General features: G+C 36.3%; 1 protein-coding gene across 4 annotated transcripts in view; it reads left to right on the forward strand.

The window, feature by feature from the left end:
* Positions 1–23,570, forward strand: part of mroh1 (maestro heat-like repeat family member 1) — a 31,728-nt gene that overhangs the window by 2,191 nt on the left and 5,967 nt on the right. For 3 of the 4 annotated variants that reach the window (XM_046847206.1, XM_046847208.1, XM_046847209.1), the window contains exons 3-30: positions 330–475; positions 2,933–3,064; positions 3,155–3,317; positions 3,639–3,737; positions 4,967–5,118; positions 7,584–7,724; positions 8,751–8,843; positions 9,395–9,473; positions 10,147–10,260; positions 10,509–10,582; positions 10,722–10,844; positions 11,097–11,204; positions 11,828–11,972; positions 12,712–12,755; positions 14,098–14,239; positions 14,739–14,791; positions 14,902–15,006; positions 15,181–15,300; positions 15,800–15,922; positions 16,065–16,211; positions 18,537–18,563; positions 19,369–19,491; positions 20,354–20,433; positions 21,118–21,256; positions 21,820–21,915; positions 21,998–22,102; positions 22,679–22,814; positions 23,246–23,358. In XM_046847206.1, coding sequence (XP_046703162.1) covers positions 330–475; positions 2,933–3,064; positions 3,155–3,317; positions 3,639–3,737; positions 4,967–5,118; positions 7,584–7,724; positions 8,751–8,843; positions 9,395–9,473; positions 10,147–10,260; positions 10,509–10,582; positions 10,722–10,844; positions 11,097–11,204; positions 11,828–11,972; positions 12,712–12,755; positions 14,098–14,239; positions 14,739–14,791; positions 14,902–15,006; positions 15,181–15,300; positions 15,800–15,922; positions 16,065–16,211; positions 18,537–18,563; positions 19,369–19,491; positions 20,354–20,433; positions 21,118–21,256; positions 21,820–21,915; positions 21,998–22,102; positions 22,679–22,814; positions 23,246–23,358 — 3,122 coding nt within the window. The remainder of the gene's footprint in view (positions 1–329; positions 476–2,932; positions 3,065–3,154; positions 3,318–3,638; positions 3,738–4,966; positions 5,119–7,583; positions 7,725–8,750; positions 8,844–9,394; positions 9,474–10,146; positions 10,261–10,508; positions 10,583–10,721; positions 10,845–11,096; positions 11,205–11,827; positions 11,973–12,711; positions 12,756–14,097; positions 14,240–14,738; positions 14,792–14,901; positions 15,007–15,180; positions 15,301–15,799; positions 15,923–16,064; positions 16,212–18,536; positions 18,564–19,368; positions 19,492–20,353; positions 20,434–21,117; positions 21,257–21,819; positions 21,916–21,997; positions 22,103–22,678; positions 22,815–23,245; positions 23,359–23,570) is intronic. The other variant, XM_046847210.1, reaches the window with a different exon arrangement.

Below are 23,570 nucleotides of genomic sequence, written 5' to 3' on the forward strand. Positions count from 1 at the left end.
GGAACTGTCCATTAAAATTGTGATCTTAGGCAGTAAAAAGCAATAATGTTTCAAGCACAACAGTCATATGCATTTCTACATGTCAGCTCGTGACGGTCCGGGTTTAGTAATGCTTGCTAAAGATTTATTTCAACACGAATTTTAGCCAATTAAAAAAAAACAAAAAACAAAAAACTAGACAGTGGGTAACCTGGGTATGGTTTACATGCTCTACAGAGGCAGAATAAAAAGTGGGTCATATTTTTTTATAATAATTAATCTCATGGGAAATCTGTTTTGATGAATAAGCTTTGATTTGTTTTTTTTGGTGTGTGTTTGTGTGTAATCAGAGGTGACCCTCGCTCTACTGGATGCAGCTAATGATAAGGATGTGGGTGTACAAGAGCAGGTTCGAAAGTCTATCCTTACACTGGGGAACCAGCAGCCAGATAAAGTGCTGTCCATGTGCCAGGACTACCTGCTTAAACACTCCAAGGTCAGGCAATGATGCTGATGTTGACTTTGTGTGTTCCAGGAAACTTATCAATAGGACTGCTGCTATGGATTATTTTAGTAATCTAATATTCTAAAGATTTTTCCATCGATTATTTGATTAATCAGATAAGAAGTACTTTTTTTTATTATTAAAGAGCAATACTAAATAAGAGGGAGAAAATAAGACGAGTTTTAGAAAAAAAATTAAATTTTTATTGCTAAAATTGCATGCAAGAATATCGGTGAAAACTAAACCCATATAGTGCATTTAATATAATATAATACAGTGCGTTTAAAAAGTCCCCCCGTAGTGGCTGCGTACAGTAAGTTATGGGGAACAATTCGTTTAATGGAATTCATGATTATTCTCACTCATGTATTTATTTATTAAATCTCACAGTATCGTGATGTGGTTTTCTTGTTTCCCGAAAAGTTTTCCACACTAATCAGTGTATTTATATACACGTCTACAGCCGAGGGACTTTTTGAATGCACTGTATATAAATAAAACATAAACAAATCTAAATCGAATTGCTTTAAAAATGAAACCCACACTGTACATTTTCCTTTTTTAGTTTGAAATTATCCCAAACTTTTGATCCCAAACCGTTTTTTCATGTTGCAGCATCTTCTGTGTTACCTGTCCAGAGTGCTCCAGATTTTAGTGGCCGGTGCGTCAGTAATATTGGTGTTTGGGAAACACAGTGATTCGTGTTTAGTTAAATAAACTAAATGAAGCATCAAAGCAAATTAATTTGCCCCGATGAATTTATGTACGGTAATTACTTGAGGAATCGTTACAGTTCTACTTATCAAACCTATGTCAGCGGCACTATCATGTCTATTTGTTATGTTATATGTGCTCGTCTATATACTTCTTTAAAATGGGAACATGCTGTGGTATTGAAATCTTAAATAAGCCCCTGCCACCCCAAAATTTACGTTTATCCCTGCCAAGCATTTAAACTATGTTTGAGAGACTTTTTTTCTTATTCAGAAATGTTTGGCAGTGGCATATAAGAAATGCACATTGAATAAAAGAATGTTTAAAATAGCAATCTACACAAAAGCTGACAGTTCTGCAGTAAACCATTTTAATAAATGTATCATTTCCTTCCCGAATGTGACTCAGCATGTGATCGCTTTGATACCAAGGAGAGAAAAAAATGTTGTGACATGTTGTGTTTTAAAGAAGATTTACCAGAAAGTCTCAATGAATTAATGAATCATATAGAGTTAGATGAAAATTATTGCTTAAAAGGTGAGAGTTTAAAATTCTTTATTTTTAGTGCAGTAACATACCGTATTTTCTGGACTATAAGCCGCTACTTTTTTCCTACGCTTTGAACCCCGTGGCTTAAACAATGAAGCGGCTAATTTATGGATTTTTCCTGGGTTTTTCCCGGTTTCACAAGCTTCAAGACAAAAAACTGAACCCCATAACATTAGACCAATGAAATTGCCGAACGGGTTAAAGTGAACCAATGAAACCCTTTATATTAAATCAATTGCGCTCCCACTGAATCGAGCCACACCACATCATAAATATGGATGTGGTTCCTTAGACGTTTGACCTGCCGCTCACTCGCACTGTCTATAGGAAATGTGAATCATTCATCACGCTGAAAACAACCGGGCATGAATAAAAACTTCACCTGTGTTCTGAGCGGCACGGCATCGGGAGAAAAACTTCACCGATGGTGATTTTTAAACGCACGACGATGCCAAAAGAAAAACTCTCGAGAGAATTAGTTGTGAAAGGAAGGAGGAAGACAGTGAACAATGACTTTCTTGGTAGGCTTCTGTTTAGTTACAAGCCGTGTAACAGACACTGTCTTTCTTTAAATCCTGTGTAAAGTTCATTAGTTTTAGTGAAGGACAAAAAAAAAAAAAAAAGGGTGCGGCTTATATTTGGGCTTCATAGTCAGGGAACTACGGGTAAACAGCAGTACAATACAATTTTCCTCTTTTAAATTTAAAATATGTACATAATACAAACAAACTACTAACAAAACAACAAATAAAATGTAATCAAATAACAATAATTACCTGTGGGAGGTCAGATATATTCTTTATAATTCAACTCCAAAATAAAAGTTGTGTATTGTAGGTTCTCAGTATATAGTAGGGGCTGTAGAAAAAATTTGGGGAAATTTGCAAACACAGTTGCCTTACATATTCAACCCATTTAGACAAGGATTTAATAAACACATTTTTCTGAATGCGTAGAAATAAAGTATTCTTTTCCGTTATATAGATGTCATTTACAATATCCAGACAGAAAAGTTGTGAGATTGTGGTAAAAATGTTTGTGGGTAATTAGGACCACATGAAGTATACGATTTATTAAACTTTTCCTTGTTTGCATATGTATTGTTAATGCGCTTATTTATTGCTTTTGCTTCTTTAGATTCTCTACAAGAGTCTGCTTAACCTTAACTGTGTGTTTCTTGTTCAGCTGGTGGCAGGGCACAGAGTGGTGGTTCTGCAGACTATAGAGCTGGTGGTAAAAAGCAAGATTGAGGACATCAGTTACCCTAAAATAAAGACCACCATTTCACTAGCCTCAGATGAAATGACCAGATTTAAGGTAATAGTTCATCAATTTACCAAAAGAAGAATAAGAACAAGTGACTACAATATTTAATAAGTTCAAAATGATTTTTTACTTTTTCTGCAGGAAGTTGTCCATGACTGGCAGCAAACGGCTAGTAACATTTTGGTTGCGGTAGGGAACAAGTATATCAATGAAATCATGGAGGACATCCTCTGCAAATTCCAGCCAGGGGTCCTGCCTCATTACTTTGTCGTCCAAACATTAGCCAGTCTCTCCGACTCCAATGGTAGATATTTTGGCCTGAATCCATTAACAGTAACACGGTTGTTTTCACCTGTTTTAACTCTATGCATGTTTGCATTGTAACTCCATACGAAGCATTTAAACACATGTGCTGTGATGGATTTGTATTATTTGACAGATTGGCATGTTATATCCATGGGGCCTTGAATGTTAAATAAAATGTTTACTGTCTTTTTCAGCTGATTCAATGCCTTTCTTGACTCCAGCTTTAGAATACCTTAGCTAGTATTTTCCAGGGTTTATTTGATTTTACTGTCACTTTCCTACTCACTGAATATTCAGTTTAAACTCTGTCTGCTTGCAGTTTATGGCATGGTGCCGTTCCTCAGTGCTATCTTGGGTACCATGTTGCCAATGTTAGGACTGGCCAAGCAAGACAACATGAAATGGGTCTTCTCATCAGGTAAGATTGCAGTTAACTGATTGCAGATTAGGTTCAGGGAAATGAAGCCATTTCTAGCATTATAATGAACAGTAGATTAGATGTAAACAAGAGAGCAAAAACTATAGATAGCTAAATTAATTTATTCATCTTCTGTACCTGCTTAATCTTCTCAGCATCGTAGTGACTCCAAAAATTGTCCTCGGAAATCTAGGTGTTAGGAAGAAATATTCCCAAATTTTTTATATGGGATGCTAATTAGATGTTAAGCATCATGCATATGAAATGTCTAGAGCAGAGGTCACCAACCTTTTTGAAACTGAGAGCTACTTTTTGGGTACCGATTAATGTGAAGGACTACCAGCTTGATACACACTTCTGAATTTACCTTTAATTATATGTTATTATTAATAATATAATTAATGATCTTCTATATCTAGTCATCTATATTTAAATATTGTCATTTTCAAATTCATGCCAATGCAAGTGTGATTTAAAAAAGAATAATAACAAAAGAAATTAGATGCAGCTCATTGGTAAGTGGCGCTATGGTGAGCTATTTTTAGAGAAGGCCTGCGGGCGACTCATGTGGTCCTTGCGGGCAACATGGTGCCTGCGGCACAATATCTACCTCTAGAGCAGGGGTGTCTGATCTTTTCCTCAAAGGGCCAGTATGGGTGCAGGTTTTCATTCCAACCAATCAATGGTCATACCTGATAGTCATTTGAACAGGTAGAATTTGGTGTGGATTTGCCTGGTTGGAATGGAAATCCTGCACCAACACTGGCCCTTTGTGGAAAAGATTGGACACCCCTGCTGATATTGTGCCGCGGGCACCATGTTGCCCGCAAGGACCACATGGGAAATATTGGGAAATATGGAGGTAAGACATGTGACCGAGGCATCATGACATACATCAAAAGTGAGTCGTAGACAGATGTGGCGTAGAGAATCCGGTAATTTTCCAAAATAAAACATCGTTCAGAATCAGATTAATAAATAAAACGGAAATAATGTAAGTTATGTATTCTTTCTGTGCGGCCCGGTACCAATTGACCCACGGACCAGGGTTTGGGGACCACTGTTTTACAGCATCTTCAAAAATACAGACAGACTTTTAAATGTACGCAGATGTCTCAAGGCAGTTGTTGTTTTTTTTTTTTTTATCAATCTGTTTTTTTCGTCCTTATTTTAGCAGTTGAAAGATCCACTGTGCTGCCATTCTCATTGAGTGTTCTTATTGCCTTTAGCTCTTTCACGCTTCAGCGAGAGCATTCTGGAGTACCTGGCCAACTTGGACAAAGCGCCGGACCCAACAGTTCGCAAGGACACTTTCTCCAGTGAAATCTATGCCGCATATGACATCCTCTTCAACAGCTGGCTACAAAGCAGAGACATCAAGGTGCAGTAAATTAGACAAAGCATGAAACCAATTAGAACTAACTCAATTATACAGTCAAAAGGAGACTGTCTGAGAAGATCTTTGTGACTTAAGAGGGAAGCGGTTATTGAAATCTTATTTTTAAGATTAACTTTTTTATTTTTAAAATCAGAGCTGACCCCATTTGTAAATTTGGAACACTACCAGGAATTTAGAAATCCACTGTGCAAACTTTGCAATCTAACTAGAAGACGGCATTGAGGACAACTAACAGGAGGTTTCTTAAATAAGATAAAGTGTTTTGGGGTATTTGGAAATCGTGTAGAAATATACAGTTGTAAGAAACTCACTAAAGAGCATTTGTAGTTAATCAGTCAGTGATGCATGTCTTTACTATGCATGGATTCATCTATAGCCATTTGAGACCTTTTAGTCAGTGGACTTTTTTAAGTAGTGCCCAAGGCTGTGCAATAAATCCCCAGTGAACGAGTCTGAAATATAAGCCAATGTTTGAAAAACATGTTCTTTTCTACATTGTAGGCTTTAGTCTTTCTATTGCAGCATTGGAAATCTATTTATTTATCTTTTCATTGATGAAGTATATAATTCACCATGTATAATGCAATGCTTTATACTGTTTATTAATTATTTTTTTTATTTCAGAGGATTCATTAGAATTCATTGTGTCTTTATATTTACGATATGTATGTATGATCTGAACTTGCTGGGACATAATTATAATAACAATATACACCATGTTCCAATTTATTATGCATATGCCATTTTTGTTTGGTTTTACAAAATGGTCAGTATGTTTAAAGATTAAATTTTATTCATTCATTTTATATTACAATGTGGATATTATTACATGTAAAAGAACTGACGATGTCAACAGCTTTATTCATTTTCGAAAAACAAAATACAAAATATGTTTCAAATAATTATGCAGAATGCACTTTAAAAACATTCAACAAGTCATAACTCAAAACTCAAATCTGTCATATATGGTGCATGGACAGAACTTTCATAGAATTTCATAGAAATAACATTTAAATTTACAACAAAAATATTTATTCATACTACATTTATTATATAATATAATATATATACTGTATATTATATGTATTATATTACAAGTTACATGTTAATATATGAGCCCTTCTTTGACTTTAACAACTCTCATCCATTTAACTTGTAAGATTCCTGTATTTCATAAAAGGTTGCCAGTATTGACACCCACAGCTCTTGTTTGGAGCTGTACTTCCTTCCACTGTCATAGATCATCCTTTTGTGGATACTTTACAGGTTCTCAATAAAATTGAGGTCAGGGGATGATAGTGGCCACACCATGTTTTTTTTCTTTTTCTATTTCTATGCCCGTAACAACAGCGTGTGATTGTACGTCATCCATCCATGAAAATCATTTTATTTCCCAAGTCACAATTTTTGTTTTTATACATGACAGAAAATGATCAGTTAGGAACTTCACATATCTCACAGAGCTCATTTTGACACCGTCAGGGAATCTTAAAGGGACCTTCCATCTCACTTCTCAATATTCCAGCCAAATCATCATTCCATGCTGACATCAGTCTTGTTAGAACAGGGTGGCCATCCACCAGCCATCCAGAATTTCTCCACCGGCACCATCCAGTATAGAACGATATTCATCAGTGAACAAAACAGATAGAAAAATTTGACTTCATATCTAACTGAGCCCACTGTAAATGCTTTGGTTAGGGGTGGCTGTTGTTTGGGACTGAGACAATGGGAATTCCTTGGGATTCCAGAGACACTAGCATCTTCAAAAAACATTTTGCTGCTTGACAGGCTTTTTAAAAAATATATATTTTTCTTTTTAAATACTATAAATTTTTCTGACAGAAATCTTTCTTACTAATACTTTATCTGATCGAATTGTTCTGTTTTGTGGATCTCTGTTTACTTTCTGTGATATATCCATTGTTTTCGTGTCTTTTGCAAGACATTGCACTATTTCACGCTTTTCATCTTCAGAAAGGTCTTTCTTTCTCTCCATATTGCATTAGAACTGTGACTTGCTTAATAATGTGGAACAACGTCAAGTAGGTTTCCTTCTTTAGCTAAAATCACCTGGCAAACTAATAAATGAAACTGAGACTGAGCCCAGTTATCTCATCATATATGAGAAAAAACAAACAAACAAATGCTTTCTTTGAAAAACTGAAACCCGGATGTTTATTTTATTAAAATGCTACTAAAATGTTACTTACATAATAATTTGGAACACAGTGTAATAATATATATTTTTTATTAAATAAAATAGCTGAAATTTTGATTGAAAAGAATTAATGGCTTCTGAGAAAGATACTGCTCACTGTGTTGTTGGTAAATCAAGTGTCAAGTGTGAAGTATAGTAAGAGTGTGTGTGTGTGTGTGTGTGTGTGTGTGTGTGTGTGTGTGTGTGTGTGTGTGTGTGTGTGTGTGTGCATGCACTTATTTTGCAGTTGCGTCTAACTGTAGCTGAGGCTCTGGGGTTGATGAGTCACTTGATTGCTCATGACAAGTTGGAGGAGCAGCTTCCTAAACTTCTTCCTGCAATACTTAACTTGTACAAGAAAAACCCTGAGCACTACATCATCAGCAAGGTGCAGTTTTTCATGACTTCACTTACTTACTGTGACTTGACTCACTGGAGATGCAGTAGGGATGAACTGGAATGAAAATTCTGGGCCAAACCCAAAATTCAGGATGCACTTGGCCGAAAACCAAAACCGAAAATTGCTTATTTTTAATTATTTCTAAATACTATTTAAAATAATTAATTGTATTAATATTAGACTTTTTAATCTTGAAAATTCGTGAAATTTTATTAATCTGAACTGAAAAATTACGAACCAATAAAATAATCACACTTTGAATTTTTATTGAACAAATTGGAAAACTGAACTTAGAAGTAAACAAAATATTTTAGAACAAACTCAAATATCTTATTCTTCATTGAGTTTTTTTTTTTCAACATAATAAAATGTTACAATTATTGTGCAAAACAGCAGTAACACAAACTAGAACCAACCTCAACCTGTATACAACAAATGTAGCCACAAGTCCGGGAACAAAGTTTTAAACGCTACACAAATCTTAATATAACTGCACATAGCAAATTGGACTGCTTTCTATTTTAATAACAGTGGCAGGTTTTTCTTCAACAAAAACAGTGGCTCAGCTTTCTGACAAGAGAAACGGTTCCTTTTCTCATTGAGAACAAGCGATGCTGCACCGAATGATTATAAACTAAATTATAACTGAATAATTAAAAATGATCGCTTCTGCTGATGGGTAGTTCAGCAAGAAAACATGTCCAGTTGTGATGTAGCGGTGACTACTGCTTTAAAATACTACTTTATATTGATGACATTGATGATGATTTTTTTTTTCTTTCGGCCAAAAATTTGGTGCATCCTTATCCAGTACGCTACATTGATTCAGCTCTTCATTGAGTTGTTAATGAAAATAAATGAGTAAACTATTACAGAATATTAAATAAGTGTAACCTTTTTCAGTAAGGTATATGTAATTTTGTATATGTATTTTTTGCTGTGTGTGTGTGTGTGTGTGTGTGTGTGTGTGTGTGTGTGTGTGTGTGTGTGTGTGTGTGTGTGTGTGTGTTATAGAGTCTTTGTCAGGTCCTGGAAGCCTCTGTGACTATGGGTAGCAGGGTGCTGGAGTCTCAGATGGACAACCTTCTAGTTGCTCTGCACCAACAGGTTGTGGAGGTTTTATTTCCTTTTTCTTTTTGTTTTTTCTTATCGCTCCTCTATTTCTCTCTCTCCCACTCTCTTGCTCTCTCTCTCTCTCTCTCTCTCTCTCTCTCTCTCTCTCTCTCTCTCTCTCTCTCTAGCTCGCTCGCTCCCTCGCTCCCTCGCTCCCTCTCTTTCTCTCGTTTGCTTGTGCAAGACACACATGGGCTGTTTTGTAAGCAGTCCTTTCCTATATGCTGTTGCAACAGAACAGGTTTTGAACATGCTTGGTTTGTTTAAATAACCCCACCCAGCTCACATGTACAAACCTGCCAAAACTTAATGATTAAAAAAAAAAGACTAGAGACATGTTTGTAATAGTTGATTAATTAATGCGGCTACCTAATGGCTCAGTTTATCAATGCTTATTGATGCTTTATATTTTGGCCACACAGTTTCAGGTTCATGTCTACTGAACTATTCACGTCGTTCCACCTCATTTAAGACACAAATAAATATTTATTTTGTTCAAGGCAGCAAATATTTGTCCAACCCTGTGTTCTGATGTGCTCTTTCAGGTCTGTTCACCTCTGGACTATAATAATCTTCCAACTGTGAAAAACCACAACGAAGTTCTGCGATGTTTCACCGTCCTTGGTAGGGATTTTTTTTTTTCTGAACACTGGTTACTGGAAGATACCCGATTTAATTAATTGGTTTTATTTAGATCCAAAATTAGTGGATTTAAGTGAAGCATTGATTTCTACTGCATATAATGAGCAGTTTATTCCCCTTATGGACATCATTTGGACACAACATTGTTCAGTCTTTTGGTGTCTAACATGAATGTTATAGAATAATGAGTGTACAGTGTGTCTGCAGTCAGGTGACTGCTGCTGTAATGCAGTGGTTGGGGGGAAAAAGAGGATTAAATTCAAGTTAATCTTCAGACGCCTCGGCTCCTTCCGTCGCTAAAATTACATTTCACAAGTAGATGTTCGCTGTATTGACAAGGCTTTGTTAGTGCTTTTATAGAGATTTTTCTGTGACTGTGTAATTCCTACTGGTTTATTCGAATCTGAAGTATACTAAGTAAGCCAAATACATTTTAAATGCACCAGCAGCACATTTCTTGGCCGATAATTTATTAATTTATTTTTTATTAATATAATTTTTTCTCTCTTGGGTAATGTGAATATTGAAAGTAACCGCTGAAAGATGGGTGTGGATGCCTTTTGGATTTTAAGTTAGGAATTGTTACCGTTAGAATACTGTACTGTAAGTCCAAGTCCTATTGTAATATTTAATTCTTTGTCTGTCTCTGACACAGCCAACACATTCCCAGACCGACTGATGGTGTTTGTCCTGCAGAGACTGGAAAACAATAATGAGAGAAACAGAATGGGCTCCCTGGCTTTACTCAGACACCTCATCAACTCAACAAGTGAGACTCTGTCGTCATCAAATATAACACTTATGTGATAGATTTAAGAGGCTCCTGATTCAACAAGTCAGCGTTATCTGATGGATCATGTGCTGGAGATGCTTCAGTTTTTATTTTATTTAAAAAAAAAAAAAAAGTTTAATATTTTATTAGTATTTCAGTAATCTATAAAATGTGAACTATGTGTGTTAATCATTTTTTTATTGGATTTACTAAGAAAATATATTACATTGTTCTATTTTTTATAGCTTCCATAATGGAAAATAAAAAGCTTTTTATTATTGCAAGTATGAGGCAGCCTCTAGTAGACCACAGCAACAAGGTGAGCTTTTCCATAATTGGTGGGTAATGTGCACTTCATGTGTCTACAAATCATCTTGAGGGGAAAATATGGCAAAATGATTCAATTGGATAAAGCATCTGGATGTTTCAGTGGTGGACATGTCTGTTTATGTGTGCAGGTAAAAAAGAGAGTTGTGCAGGTCATCAGCGCCATGGCTCACCATGGCTACCTGGAGCTGGAGGGAGGAGACGTGCTTGTGCGGTTTATCGTTCAGCACTGTGCTCTGTCAGATACTTATCATGTACGTAGCTCTTTTAAGTTCGCTATTTTTTCATTTTGTACCTTGATGTGCACCAGGCTTTTCTGCAAAGAAAGGGATGCATTGTGTAAATGATCTCTATTAGAAAGTATTTTTTACATCACAATAACCCCTGATTATGGTGCAGATAAGACCATCCTATTTTTTATAAATAGACAGCAGACTGCAGCAAACTGCTTGATATTAATATTGTTATTCTGTGGAAATGCTAATGATGACGGATTGCATTTGCAGCGTGGACAGCGTCCTGTAGATCCAGAGGAGGTGACAAACGAGGCACTGAGAAGCATGTGTGATAACACACTCCATCTCTTCACCACAACTGTGGGCCGCCTGACTGATGTGAGAGTGGCACAAAAATCACACACTGACATATGGCCAGGAGGATTGGAATGACTGTAATACTGAAAATGCACATAGGTTTAGTTGTTGGTATCACTTTGGAATGTAAACACAAAAAGCGATTTTCTCTGAAGCGAGATTAGCATGATAACAAGTTCACTAAGCACTTCTGTATGAATTGCAGATCAGTGTTTTAGCCTGGTAAAAGACACTGTGATCTGTATGACACCACAAGGAAGGAGCGTCATGAACGCTTAACCGTAAACTGTAAACCTTCAGCCAGCATCAGCAGCCCCAACCCATAATAGCAGTGTCTGTGTGTGTTTGTTCTGGAAGAGGTCAGCTCTTTTCCTGTATAGCTCCCAACATTAACAGAGGACTGATGACAGAGCTCTGTCATCACGCTGGCACTTTGAGAGTTTTAGTGTGCAGACAGAGCGGGCTATTTTTAGTGACTTTGTTTCTAGGTGCTTTATATAGGACACTGATCCTATGCTTTTGTTCTGGATTAGTAACATGTCACTTAAATCTACTCCAACTATTTGTCATCAGTTAAGTTCCGTTTCTGAGCAGATTTCGTGCACTGTGTAAATCAAGTTGGCAAGTCAGTTTGTGTGCTGTAGGTGCTGTGGCCGATGCTGCTGTGCTACCTGACCCCGAGTCAGTACTTCAATGCCACCACACCTCTCTGCAAGAGCCTTATCTTGCTGGCTAATAAGAAGCGATCGGCCCAGGAACCCAATTTCATCATCAACTTCAATGCGCCAGGTGAGGGACATAATCAAACTATGCACCATGCTTTTCATGCACACAAACACATACGTCATCAACATGCACATAAACCTAATCATGATGTCATCGATGAATGCGGCTCCAGACATTTTTAAGTGCAGAGGGCTTTTCCACTGGCTAAGCTATCCTGTGCCGGTTAAACCAGGCCATCACATAAACACACACTCTGACGCTCACAGCTCTGGCCAGGTGCCTTTTTTTGCCTGCTTTTTTCCACTTCTTTTTGGAAGCAACATTTCGCTTACAGACATTTTGTTTCTATTAACATTTGTTTGGCTGGCCAGTGCTGTCTGGTTCTAATTAGTCAAACCAGAAGTCATATTTATCATGTGACTATAGGTCTGGAGTTCTGTGATGAAGGATAATTGTTTTTCACAGCAGCAGAGATTAAACTGTGCTCTTATTGATTATTTAATTGTTAAATGCAGTTCTTTTTCATCGAGTGATGAGTACTGTCTTATCCTTGTCTGTACTGCTGCTGATTCTGTCATCTATCTATCTATCTATCTATCTATCTATCTATCTATCTATCTATCTATCTATCTATCTCTCTCTCTCTCTCTCTCTCTCTCTCTCTCTCTCTCTCTCTCTCTCTCTCTCTCTCTCTATATATATATATATATATATATATATATATATATATATATATATATATATATATATTATTATTATTAGTATTATTTATTTATTTATTTTACTTATTTTGTCTCTATAGGTTCCAGTCTTCCTTCTCCATATATACTAATGATAAGGCTTTTGGTAAGTGACTGTACAACATTTTCAGAATTCTGTTTCTCCAGAATCATTGGTGCCCTTCATGATTTTAAACAATGTCTATGCTATTAATTTAATTAATTTAATAGTGTTTATATAACTGCTTATCGCCTGGGATTTTAGTTTACTAAAATAGACGATAAAGTCAGAATCAGTTTGAAGCCGTTCACTCAATCTGTCTTAACTAATCATTACTTAAGTGCCACAGTCCATTTCATCATGTGCATCCCTTTATGGCTACAATTTACTCTTGTAAATTTTACTCTACTCAACTTTACTCTAGTAGCTCCTTCTGGTATGATAATGTATGACAATACAAAAATTATTTCAAACTTCTTTTATAAAACATGAAAATCACTTCAGTGTTCTTCAGTGACCTTCCCATTCACCAGATCTGAATCCAATAGACTGACTTTGGGACGTGATGGAACGGGAAATTCACAGAATGAAAGTGTAGCTGAAAGGTCTGAATGAATTGTGCAATCTAATAACATCAGCAACTCCCAAAACCTTGAAGGAATGTTTCCAAAACCTTGTGTAATCTTTGCCATTTAGAATTAAAAGCAAAGGAAGGCTGTACTTTAAATTATTATGGCATTCCTAATCAAGTGCTCAATGATTATACATTACCCAGCAATAATTAAAAATCTCACCTTTTTGCTGTGGTCTAGAAACTGTAAAATCTAGAAACATTTAATGGTGGTCATCCATGACCTTGTATTTGACCGACAGGGATATATAAGATTTCTTTAGCAAATAATCTGCTTGAAGAACATTATAGAATCCACAAATTTAATAAGAAAAAAGTGAACCTGTTTAGAACCTGTTTCTTTAAAATAAAGGCACAGAACTTTGCTAGGACACATGACATTATGGACTATGGAGTGCCCTGAAGTAGCCATGAAAACCTGGCTGCATTTGCCAAGAAGCTACAACTGAGTTGTGGTTGGACAGTAATCCAAAGTGTGCAATTTAATGCAGAAGAGGTTCACTAACCACAGAATCATGCTTTCACTGAGGTATCCCAATCCCTTTATAAAATCCCCTTAGAATACATTTCCTTTAATTCATCATTTCTTTCACAGTATTTTTTTTTCTGAGTAACCACAAAGATAATGTTGGCAAGCCTTTACCCATCTTGACAACATGCACCATTTTGTGGATTAATTAGTTTGCATCTAACGTTTTAATAATGAAGAAATACTTTGGCAGATGTATGTACAGTGTTTTTATTAGACATCTGTCCGTCATTCCACTATTAATCACGTGTATTTTTAAAATAGAGCAAAACATGAATGTGAAAATGATTGTGTGATTGCTGTCCTAGGTGAATGCCTCCATGCCATTCTCGTATCGAGGTCATGGTGCTCCCTCACTGAGTCTTCTAAATGCCATCAGTCCAAACATTAACCCTAAAGTTGAAGCACTATGGGAGAGTGAGGTCCCAAGACTCCTTAGCTATCTGGAAGGTGAGTGTTCAAGTTTAACCTTCAGGCTGTGGCTGAAAGTGTCGTATGAAACAATGCAAATTCAACAAATCTGCTCCAGTTTGGAACAGCCTAAGTTGGACTGCATAAGCTATAATACATATTATTTATGAGGCACACTACAATTTTTGTCCTATTCACAGTTAAACTATTATTTAGCATAATTTTTTTCCCCACAGAGGACTTATAAATTTAAACAGTATTCTCATAATGTCTGTTGAGGTGAGGCCTTAGCTAAAAGCACGCATTTCTCCGAAAACAAACAAATTCCTATGTGAATTTATATGACTGCCAGACATGTCAACAAGCGAGCCTGTGTCATTTTAATGAGGAAAATGTTACATTTTCTAACATTCTCATAAAAGTATATGGTTTAAATAACATTCTTTTTTTAATGCTTGGTGTAAGCCACATTTATTTTGCCACACCATCTCTAACGAGGTGTTCTCTTTCACAAAACTAATCGTACTTTTATGATTAGAATCCACACCAGATGCATTTAACAAAAAGAAATGGGAAGACAGCCTCGTTCAGGTAAGTAGCTCTGTGTGTTTAAATAATTATATGAGTTTGCCTTTGTTTGCTTTCTGTTGAACTGCTTGTCTCTGGTATATTATGATGATTATTTTGCTGTCTTGGGAAAGTTCCTGTCTAAAACTCTGGTCACCATTGATGACGGCCAGTGGTGCTGTCAGCTGGCGGTTGAGGCAACCCAATATCTTCCAACCTATAACTCTTTAGAGGAGAAGGTCAGTTCTGCTAATGTTAATCTTCTTATTCTTGCTATACCTTGATGTTTATGCATTTGGAATGGGTTGTACAAAATCAAGCTTCAATTGAGACCTGTACAAATTGTAAATATGAACAAATTATTTCCAGCGTCCTCTCAGCTCATTCATACTGATACGTATTACCCATTCTAGAGCTTCCTGTATAAGTGCATCGGTGTGGCTCTGCAGCAGTCTTCCAATAAAGAGCTGGTGAGAAAACAGCTCCAGGAGATTCTGATCAGCACCCGCCATAACGACGCCACCGAGCGAGCGGTACGGCAAAGAAAACACATTACACACGCTGCTCTGTTTGCTTTTACCTCTTTTATCTGCCAGCATCTGTCTGGCCTCTCATACATCGTCTTAAGCACTCCAGATGCTGTAATCTCAGCCATAGGCTCGTCTGCTCACTTGTTTGACGTGACCTTTAGTGCAGTTTCCTGTTTGAGCATTCAATTAAAGGCACATGGTTTGAGTGTTTGTTTCACTCTATCAGGAATGCTCAGAGAAATGTGGTCTTGTGACATGAATGTGTTTGAAGCTGGCTGCTAATTTGCAAAAGGAGAGGCCATGGCTAGGCTCAGTCCTGGTCAACAGTATGGCTTTTCTACAGAGATTTGATCAGAGAATGCAGCCCAGCAGTTCCTAATTGCAGAATGGTGCATATTGATGATTGCACCGAACCACTACTTGGAAATTGAAAACTTATACAAGCATTTAAAATCTACTAATATGTAATAATGAGAATAACTGGGAGTGATTGGTTTCACAGGGAGTAGCGATGGCTGTAGGGCTCTGTGCCAGCAGTCATTTGGATGGCACTCTGGCCAAGCTTTACGAGTTTGGGAAATCTGATGCCTTCAAGAAAGCCTCTGGGATCTTCAGCTTGCTCAAAGTAGGTTCTGCTGGCTTGTCTGGTGAGAGGAAACCAAAATGTTTCAAACAAATCAATAAAGGGCCCACAGACATGTGCGGTTATAAATATTACTGCTCTCATTACTGCTAATGTTGTATTTTATGGATGTCTTGTCAAGCAGGATAAGAATGATGTGGATGTAGAGAAGATGAAGAGCACTTTGATTATGTGTTATGGCTACGTGGCCCTGAACGCTCCAGAGGACCAGCTTCTCATTCGTCTCGACAATGACATACTCTGCAACATCAGCAAGCTCTTTAACACCAAGGTAGGATTAACAGATGCTACACATTATGCTCGAATGGATCCTTTTTTTTTATTATTTATTTTTTAAGTTTAACTCTGAAAAGCGCAACTCATTGACTGATATTCAAACTCCTACACACAAACCCTATCCTTACCTAATCATACCCTGCCAGACACTTTATTACATAAGGGAATTATAAATATTTCATTACTATTTAACTATTTATAAGTTATAAATATACTCAATCTAATCATGTTTATTATGTGAAAGGGCTCAAACGAGGTGTAAAATTACATAAAGATTTGCTTTAGATTTTTTTTTTTTATTTCAAAATTCAGTTTGATTTAAAGCATCCATTTTGTAACTAGACAGTTAAAAAAGCATGACTGGTTATTAAAATAAAAAAAAGTTAGTCAGACCACTGTACACCTCAGAGTCATAATTCTTTCCTAAATGGAACAAAAAAACGTCTGTGGTTTCGTATTGTAGTTGAAAACCAGTGTCTGCTGGAGAAGCAGCCATGCTTAGCTTGGCACTCACCCTGAATGACCTAATGTCAATGAGATCCTGACTGAGGTATAGTCCTCTAAAAAGCCCATTTCGAAAAGTTACGAAGAGCAATGGTACACTTTATTCCTAAAATCTTTATTTGTTTGATTGAAAATGTTGTAGTAGTCATTGTGCTTAGAATCAGGCTCAGTGCTGATCACAAACATCTTATCAGTAAAGTTCAGTTAAGGTTGAAATTAAAAGGTATCTTTTACAGTAGGGGAACGGGTAACTCCGTGGTTATGATGATGTCTTAATCAAAAGGTCAAGTCCAACCAAATCCAATCACTACAGCAGCTGCCACTCCTTAAGCAAGACCTTTAACCCGCTACTGCTCAGTGAATGAGAGAATTGTCTCTCTGAATGAAAGTCACTGTGGGTGTCTGCTAAATTCAGTATATGTTAATGTTTTGTACATGATATAGTGACATGAAACATAGTTTTGTCCATGTGTGCTAGCTAGAAGCCATGACTACTCTGCTAACCAGATTCTCTTATTAATGTCACCTTTGGATAATTGATTTGGTTTATTAACATTGGACTATTGAAGAATTGAAGACCAGGAGAAAAACTTTTCTATTCTTGAATTTTGGATAATTTTATTACTTGTTCCTATCATTGCCTTTTAATGAATGACCTGTCTATAGAAAAGGCATATATATTTACAGCAGCCATAGAAGTGAAAGCACTGAAGGAGTTTCTCAGAAGATATTCCAGTTTGCACGTACCCTTTTTTGTCATTCCGATTAAAATCATTCAGATAAAAAGATTCTGTGGATTGTTTACGAGACGTTATCTAATCCGATATGGTGTTTGCGTGTGCCGGCGCTTTCAGTTAGAATAACTTTGTGACATGTGCACATTAGCCTATATCCTGTTTGACACCTTTTATTCCTGTCAACGTGGAGTTCCATTATTTCTTATGCGCGGGAATTTAGTGACCTGGAATAGAAACTAAACTTTCACCTGAGTGACCGGCGGGTCATTCACACGTTTGTGTGGACTGGTAGAGGGATTTATGCCTCCTAAGAAGAGACCGTCAAAAATGTTTTATACAAACTCTGAAACTGTGCGAAATACCGTGTTGTGGCAAATCAATTCTGTGTTAAAAAAAGTTTGTGTACATCTTCTGCAAGTAATCGGTTTAAAGAATTTTTATTTTGTTCAGTTTATAGAAAAGTTTATCCCATCTCTCTCAAACAGATTACAATGTCATTCGGTTTGGGAATTTTTTTGTCTGATTAAGGTGTTTTATATGGAGCATTTTCATTCGATTGGACTTTTAAACCGATTACAATGCTCCATGTAAACGTGCCTAGTATTGCCGCAAAATACGAAACTTATTTTGGTTCATTTGGAGATTATTGGTGCATTAAAATCCTAGTTATCGATAGCTAGGCACGTGTGTGTGTGTAAGTGTGTAAGTGGATACTCTTTTATTGTTTGTTTCAAAAAGGTAAGTTAACAGGTAACTTGCCTGTCCTGATTAAGAGTTCACTATCAGTTATATTCTGGCATAATAAATATATGTGTATGCACACAGCCAGTATTGAAATGCTTGTCAGGGTGAATACAAATCTTACACAAGAACATTTTTCTGTTGCATTTTTTTTTATATTTAATATTAACATTGCATTAGATGTGCTAAATATCATACTTTAACCCTATATGATTTGTAAACCGTTTACTGTAAAGCTAAATACAATAGTGTACATCATTAATGAAATGCAGTGTGTTGTCTTGATACAGTATATTGTGTTGTACATTAAACTCCAACATTACTTTTATGTTGCACAGGTTCTTGGAATTAAAGTAGAGACTAAGGTACCATAAGGAGCCTCTTTCTTATTCTGACCTGTATAAAATCAACTTCATCCTCTAAACTATCTTTAATCTTGAGGCCTTCAATGAAAATCTGAGGAGCATGAACTTCTGAACTTCTCAAATTGAAAGTAAAAATGAAATAAAATAAACATTGTAATTGTGTCTTTGTAAATGAGTTTCTCCAAAGAAGATGCATTTAACCCTAAGACCTTTAGATGTTTATTCAGAGGAGTACTAAATTATCTGTAGAGCTCCTCTTGGTGTCTCAGTAAACTAAGTTCTGTGGCTTTGAGAAGTTCAGAAGGTTTAAGAATGAATATCTGTAACTAACCCCCTGAATACTTTCTGTTACTGAATTATCACACTGATGGTTCTGTGGGCTTCTATGGACTGGCTTCTTTAACTTTCTTCAACAACCTACTTAATCTGTCTTTCTACTCGCCATATTAAGGTGGAGGGTTATGATTTGCCTTTTCTGACTCTATCAACAGTTGATTATATTAATGCTTCATATTGAACTGAAAAGCTAAACTTGATTTGCTAAATAAGTGGAAATCCTTCTAAAGCAAATATCATTTATTTGTATTAAAGTAAATAGTAATTTATTTACTTGTCTTCATTTAAACCTTTGAGTGTTTTAAGAAGAAATGTACCGAATAAACAAGTCTTATCTTGTGGCATGCCACCCTGATGTGGTCCAAGCACTAATACGAGTATGGCTTACTTAAAGATTGGTGTGTAAAGTGACCAACCTTTGTAATTAAGTCTTTGTTTATGTCTTTTACTGTGTTTAAAATCTCAACAGGACCTGACCATGAAGCTGAGTCTAATTCAAAGTATTGGCCTGATTGCAAAAGCCATTAATACCTGCGTTCACAAACAGGGATTCGTCTTCACCCGCAAGCAGGAACTCATGGGAATAATGATGGTGTGTGATTTGTGTGACATCGGTTAAAACACTTGATCATGAAGCCGTTTATTTACATGAGTGCTCACAGTATTGCTCTATTGGTTTGAATCAGGAAATAGTTTTTTTTTTTTTAGGCCTTCCAATGACAAATCATTCCCATCGATTGATGAACAAACCAGGTTAAGGTCCAGGACATGCATTAGTTGTAGTTTGGATGCAGCTCTGTTCTCATTTCCAAGATGTCTAATAGGGTCAAAATTTTGAAAAAAATATTTTTTTTATTAATAATTATTGTAGTCACCTTCATTGGCAGCTTTTTAGTTTTTTTTATACTTATCTTGGTCAACTCTGGAAATGCTTGTGAATATAAAATCACTGCTGGATGCTAAAAGCATGCTTGAGCCTGCCTTGTGCTATCTGCACACTGAGATGAATGCTTATTAATGCTAGAAATACTAGTCTGATATATTGAGTCCCTGACTATCTTCAAGCGACGATTGAAGACCTACCTCTTCCTGAAACACATAAATCAGCACTTTCCAATTGTAGAATTCAATAGTTATATTTATATAAAGTTTGTAATCTGGCGTACCAGTGTAGATTTATTCATCGCTAGAGACTCAAAGCACTTTTGTACGTCGCTCTGGATAAGGTCGACTGCTGAATGCCGCAAATGTAAATGTAAATGTAGTCTGCCTGAATTGTAGCAAAGAGTGCAATGACATGTGACCTATGTGCTGGAATGTATAATCTATTTAGAAGTGACTGATGTGTCTAATAACCTGCCACCTCATTGTATATGAGGTTTAGAAACAATGACTTGTCATAAAATGCTGTCAGTCTGTCCAGAGAACTCTTGTGTTTTCTTCTGTTTCACTAGGATTTCATTAAGGCGGAGCCAGTCGATGCCATGCGTACTCCAGTGCGCCACCTTGTAATGACCACATGTGCCAACCTCAAGTATCCTTTAAAGAGTAACCCTGACCCTAGATTTATATAATTTATTATATAATACTAAACCTACAAATATACTAGTTTTAGTATTATAAATCTAAGTGAAGAGCTGCTTTGATATTAACTTTTTTACATTAGAATTTGTGTGTGTGAATGTGTGTAAATACACAATATGGCCAAAGGTTTGCAGACACCTGACCCTCACACTCATATGTAGTTCTTCCTCACAAAATTTGAAGCACACAATTGTATAGGATGTTCTTTTACGGGACCAAAGGGACCAAGCAAAAACCTGTTCCACCATGACAGCTCCTGTAAACACAGCAAGCTTCCTGAAGGCATGGATAAGTGGGTGGTACTGGAAGAACTTGACATGTAATAAACATCCTCATAATGGATCAGGTAGACCCCTAGGTCTCCTTGCTTGACATCATTGCATGACCACACTGACCATAGTACCTGAATGCCTACAGCCATACTTCAAAATCCACTGGAAAGCCCTCCAAGAAAATATGGGTGTCCACAAACCTTTTGCCTCTGTATTGGAGAACATGATTGGCCAAAGCCACTGTTCACTGGCTGGCAGAGGAAAATGTATAAAAACCTAATCAATTTTTTAGGATGTAACTAGAACTTTTTTTAAACCTTACACTAAAAAATGTTGGAAATAATCTTGACTCAATGTTTCAGTACTCTGGATCCACCACTGTCTGAGAATTACAATTTTGACATGCTAAAAACATGTATAAATGGTGTATTTGGGCTTCCTACATCGGAAATGGTTGAAAAAAACAAAGATGAAGAGTTTTTTGATCCCCAGGAGCGAAAGGTAAGAATAAAACCTGGATTGACACTCGCACATTTTTTATTTTTGAGTGTTTTTGAAAATAATAAATGTTTGTGGTAGTTGCACATTTTTATAATATAAATGATGATCAAAAGTAAAAAAGGTTTTGAAAACTCAGTGACTTTGTTTTTCATCTCATTCATAAAGATTCGCTTTAAAGCAGTCAGGTGATTTATATTTTGGTTATACTTAAAAGAATTTGTCTTGCCTTTTTTTTTCTTCTCTCAAATAAATTTGTCAAATTGCTACACCAACACAAGATTCAGAAGTGTTTGGAAATGACCATTTGGTGGGGAAATCAGCAAAACTGCCCAGTTGGAGCAGATTGATCATAACTATCCTGTATCTGGTTTCCTAGAACTATTATCTAAGTCCCAAATCTAATTATATAGTACAGCATGTATCGCTTTAACACGTCTGTCACCAATGTACCGCAATAGTGTGCATTTTGTTACAGTGGTTTCCTCTAAAAAGAACAAGAAATGGGTCATACGATGGAATCCAGATGTGTGTTTCAGCAGCTAACAGCTTCTTTTGTTTTTCAGGCCTTATATGCATGTACATTCAGTGCCCTTCATGAACTGCTTTGCAGTGTTCTGGCCAGAGATTTAAGTCCAGATGGTATTCAGACTTTGTTCAAGGTAAGCAGAAGTTCACACACATCTTATGAAGTCTTAAATTTATTAAACGATCATTTCTGAGTGCTTTTGCTTTTCCAACCAGCATATAGAGGGTTGGTTGAGTGCCAAACAGGACCACGAGCGTGAGAGAGCAATGAGGACTACAGCCGAGATGCTTCAGTTCTACTTGGACAATCTCAGTGTCAAGGTGTGACATACACTCATGTGACATACTAATCCTAATAGTTTGCCATTTTTGTCATTTTTTTTACTATTATGGACTGCTGTGTTAGAATAGCCAATAATTAATAGAAAATGGCAAATTACATTGTGACCCAGAAATCTGTTAATCAAGTAAGTACTATTTATATTTTCTGTTTTGAGAAATGTATATTTTGTATAAGATAGCATTAGCCAAATGCTAACAGCTCACGGATTCTTAGACGGGTAAAAAATTATGGAGATAGAATTTTATTTAAATAAATAATATAAATAAATAAAAAAAACCTTCAGTGAAAAAAAAAACATGGACATAAATGTCACTATTGCTATATTTTAACGATAAGCCTTTATTGAAATGTTTTTGTCTTTTGGAAGGTAGTGCATCAGTAGGAGTGGTGCAGCAGAAGGTGCTGGTAGTAATTTGTGTTAAAATGCATTTAATGCTCTTGACTTATGATGCTGACCATTTGCTGATTAGTTCGATGTTAAATTCATAGGCGTTTTTATTTTTTTTAGTCACTTTATTCTGTATAGCACAGACATTATCTGAATTTTTGTGCAGACTTTAGTGGCATTCCATAACCTTGGTGCATTGTTGGGGCGTCTGGCCCCACGCTGTACGGACCCCAATGCAGCAGTGCGTACAGCAGCCATAGACTGCATTTACTCACTCTTACACATTCAGCTGCGCTATGAAGGTAACGCCCTATAATCATAAAAATACTACCTGTGTTATTCATGCGTGATATGAATTGACTGTACTTAGTGATCATTAGCTCAGCAATCTTCCCAGCAGTAGTAATTTCTGTGTTTACTTTTCAATTTTTGTTAGTTCCACTGTTAGTGCATTTATTTGTGTCATTTCCTTGACATAGACTGACCCGGCATAACATTATTTATGTGGTCATAAAGTTTTGCCTGGTCAGTGTATAACAGCTGCTTTAATTAGTGGACTTGGATGTTAATCTGAGGAATATTATAAGTTATTTTAATTGCAATTCCTTAAACTATTATTGTTTTTGAATTCAAGTTAAGTTTTATGTTTTAGCCCATGGACTATGATTTCGTATATGAGTAAACTACAGTTGACCCCCTGTCATTGTTTCTTTATTCATGCTGTGTTCCTCAGGCTTTTCACTGGACTACAAAGATGATTCCATTGAAAGTTTATTAACATTGAGAGAGAAATTAAATGACCCTGACCCTTCGGTCCTCTATAGGACCTGCTCTGAACTCACAAAGGTAATGAATATATACTGTATTCAATGTAAATTCCACAACACATTAATGCATTAGTTATTAGAATTCTTTGAAAAAAGCCTGCTTGCCTTCATGACTGTTATATTCTTTATATTTTCTCCTTTTAACTATATAGTAGAAAACAAGGGCTAATATGCAACCACTAAAATAAGACACTGTGAAATCAGTGTTGCTCCTTAATTGCGTGTCCAATT

This window comes from Silurus meridionalis, chromosome 4 (genome assembly GCF_014805685.1).
Source record: "Silurus meridionalis isolate SWU-2019-XX chromosome 4, ASM1480568v1, whole genome shotgun sequence".
In the NCBI taxonomy this organism is placed as follows: domain Eukaryota; kingdom Metazoa; phylum Chordata; class Actinopteri; order Siluriformes; family Siluridae; genus Silurus; species Silurus meridionalis.